This window comes from Anneissia japonica, unplaced genomic scaffold, assembly GCF_011630105.1.
Source record: "Anneissia japonica isolate Jap-2015-1 unplaced genomic scaffold, ASM1163010v1 scaffold287675_len21781_cov113, whole genome shotgun sequence".
Classification (NCBI taxonomy): Eukaryota; Metazoa; Echinodermata; class Crinoidea; order Comatulida; family Comatulidae; genus Anneissia; species Anneissia japonica.
In genome coordinates, this window is record NW_022690647.1 from 18640 (window position 1) to 22252 (window position 3613).

At 33.6% G+C, this 3613-nt stretch overlaps 1 protein-coding gene across 1 annotated transcript; it reads left to right on the forward strand.

Annotated features, from left to right (window-relative positions):
• Positions 1–6: 6 nt before the first annotated feature.
• LOC117099928 lies at positions 7–3085 on the forward strand (the record flags this gene model as incomplete). The annotated part of the gene is made up of 3 exons (XM_033239445.1): positions 7–1156; positions 1489–1591; positions 2920–3085. Coding segments are annotated over exons 1-3 (419 nt in total), but the record flags the coding sequence as incomplete, so codon positions are not given.
• Between the last annotated feature and the right edge of the window lie 528 nt (positions 3086–3613).

The window sequence follows — 3613 nt, forward strand, 5'->3', positions numbered from 1 at the left end:
GTTGTATACTGTACAATATAAACAATACAATAGTGATGTAGATGGATTACAGGCCAATTATCTAATCTTTTATGCTGTAATATACAAAGTAAAAACCGACAGAGATCAAAGTAGTCAGGTATTGAGATAGTGGTGTTAAAGATTAAACAATTCTTAATTAAGCGTACATAGTAGAACAACCTAACTACTTATAAGTGAATCATATGAAATCTTAAAACGTAAATGGTAGAATATATGAATTAAAATATATTAACCTATATGCCTATAAATAGGATTATACAATGTACAGATAAAGATATTTACATAAAAACAGACATATAAAAATGGGATAAAAGAGGTCTTAAAATTCCAAGCAAAAAGGCATAAAAGCAATAATGATGTGTGTGGTGTTTCTTTTTCTGATACAGATTTAAGGTTCAATGTAATTTTGGTTTCTCCTCCTGTAGCACCTTGAGCGCTACTGCATTAGATACAGTATGTGCGCTTTATGAGTCTTATAATTATTCATTATTATTATTTTATGCTGCACAATTCAGTGCACTCTTTGGAAAAAGTGATTACCTTTTGGTGTCACCACTATAAGGACCCTGCACAATCAATTTAGACAAGACTGTAATGATTAATTATATTGGCCATTATTGTTGTTGTTATTACTGTATTGGTATTATAATCATTGTTTTAATATTATTAATACAGTTACAGTAAGTGATCATTCAGAATAATAATTATACATTACACTGGCCCAGCCCCACTTAAATTTTTCGATTTAAGGGGGACTGGGCCCTCCCTTCAAATTTGAAGAAAAAAAGGAAATTTTCAAATTTTAAGTCTGAGAGTTTCATTTCCAGCTATCTAGGTGCCATAATTGTAAATTTTCCTATTTTATCTCCAGCATGGTGGGGCTGAGGTGGTGTAGACCCTCTGTCTTTCCTGGGCCCCTCTATTTCAAAATTTCTAGATCTGCCATTGCATTATTTCTTCTCAGTTTATACAGTAATTAGTTTTCATGTGTTCTGACATTGATTATCATTTTGTAGGTGTTGCTGGACAAACACCACTACATTGCTGTCTACGTGCTCAGGGTACTTATGATGCCCAGCGAGAAACAGCACTGTGCTTGATAAGATTTGGCGCCTCGGTCTACAAGAAAGATAGAGTAATGTATAGAAAAAAGAAATGATTCAGAAGGATTAGTCAATGTCTCTATTACAATACTACAAACATTACTTATAACCAAAACCAACCAAATAATAATAAGAGCATTTAGTCCATTCTATACGAATGAATTCCATCACTTATTCTTGTACCAATATTTGATATAAATATTGTGATACCGATAGTGTTGGTTATTCCTTTGAATTATTATTTTCGCCATTATCATTTATAAATCTTCAAAGCTAAAATATTTCCCTTTGTTGTGCTGATGTAGTGTGCAGCTGCCATCCAGTGAAATATACTATAATTTTTCGTATGATCTTGTTATTACAGGACGGGAGTACCCCTCTTGATTATTATGATCGTAATGAATGTAGTCAATACGAAGTATCAACAAAGAAGGAAAAGAAAGATGAACTTAAAAAATTGCTTATAAGTAAGTTATCTGTTGTACGTTAAATACTCCTGAACCTCATTGGCAAAAATCACAGAGCTTGCCTTTTGGAAGAACCATGTCATAAGCCTCAGCTATATAGCTTTCTAGACATGGCTATACCTTAAGTACTAATAGCTGGTTGGGTGCCATCTCAGTGGATGTCTTGTGGGTCCTAACCCCAGCCCCTTTTTTTAGGATGCCTTTTTTAAAGTGGAAGAAATATGGTAAATATTTAATTAGTCAATCATATTAATTTTATTGTAAATTTAAATTAATTTTAACCAAGTATTGCATAAGATGAAAATGAAACATACCTGTAAATAAACAATATATATTTTTAATATTAATGGAAAGCTCAATATTTTAAACTGTATTTTACTATAATTTTTATGCTTGAAATCAAGCAATGGCACAACAGCGTATCCTAAATATTCCAAAACAATTGTATGACAGTAATCGCTCCTGCAAGATGCTGGAAATACCACTTCAGAGGAAAAAGATTTCTGATGTTTTGGACTCAGCCCCTTCCCCCTTGTTAATATCTCTGGATCTCCCATGTATATCCCATTGCAAGTGTACACTGCCCACAAAACTTGTCACTGAAAGAAACAATAAACAAAGCCACACCTATTACATGCACTCGATGGATGCGATCCATGCATAGAGGCTTTTCTGCATGGATGTGCTAAGTCCAACTATTATTATTTATTTTTACAGCATTACAGTTATTTCAGTAGTCTGGCTGTAACATAGACTTAGTAGAACCATTGATCAAATTATCTGCATTCTTCACAGCAACGATGAATCAAAAGTAAAAAGAATAGAAAAGTAAATTAAACAAAAATTTTAAAAAAATCAACTTCACTTAACATTTTGAAAATTTGAGGCAAAAAATACTACAAAATTAAAAAGGTTAATGTACAATGTAAGTAAAAAATTATCAATCATTTTTATCTGGAGGTCGTGTCAAAGGGCAAAAATCAATCCTGTGATATGCATATGGTTCATAAGAATACTATACATTTCAAGTACTCATATATTTCAGTTCCTGTATTATTCTTATAGCTTTTTATTTTAATGTTATTTTCTGTTTGACCTGTTTATGTTCTAGAAGTAGTTAAGTCCCTCAGTGTTTCAACACCTTGATATAAAATTACATATTTTGATGTGTTATTTTCAGAAATCAGTTTGTACTGTGATGGTATTTTTTTTTGAACAAAATAATCACAGTATGTTTATGTAAACTTTAAAATGGATGGAAGAAATATGTAGCATAGAATATGACTGTAGTATACTAAATAATATTTGTTATATTTTTTATCCATAAGAGCTATCAGTTCCAGGAGAAATATTAGCGAGAGGTCCTGAAGCCATTAAAGCATTCACATATGAAGTCCAGAATGGGGAAATTACGATGGTTAATTCTAGAGTCATGTTCCTTGGCAAAGAAGGGGTAGGCAAGACGAGTTGTGTCCGTTCCATGCTTGGCAAAGTGTAAGTACAAAATAAGGCCTTGTTTTTAGCCCACTCTCTGAGAGAGAGGGCTTATATGGTGATTCTGAGTGAATTTTGAAGTAATTTGTTTTTCTATCTCTTCCTTCGTTTGTGACGCGATTAGGCCGATCTTGCAATAATATGGAAGATAAGGCGTGGGGAATTTAAAGTATGAAGAGTTTTTGCGAAAATATTGTCGAGAAATATGTGAAAAAGTATGTTTATTTTTATCATATTTCTTAACACTACGGCGGGTTTCCTATGAAAGCGTGTTCGTCATTGATCAGATTGCAAATCACCTGATTCCACATTGTGTTTATCAACCAATCACGGCCTGGAATGGTAAGCTTTGCGGCTAATAAATGCGTCTGCACGAGTCTAGTTGGCAGCGAAGAATGAGCCGTTTTGTGGTGCTTGCAAGGGTGGGTGGTCTCTCCCCTGAGAGATAAACAATGTACACTATTGTAATGCAGGCTGGCCTAGAGCTAGAGGAAGACGAACTAGGCCTATAGGCTGGCTGGGTAGTAC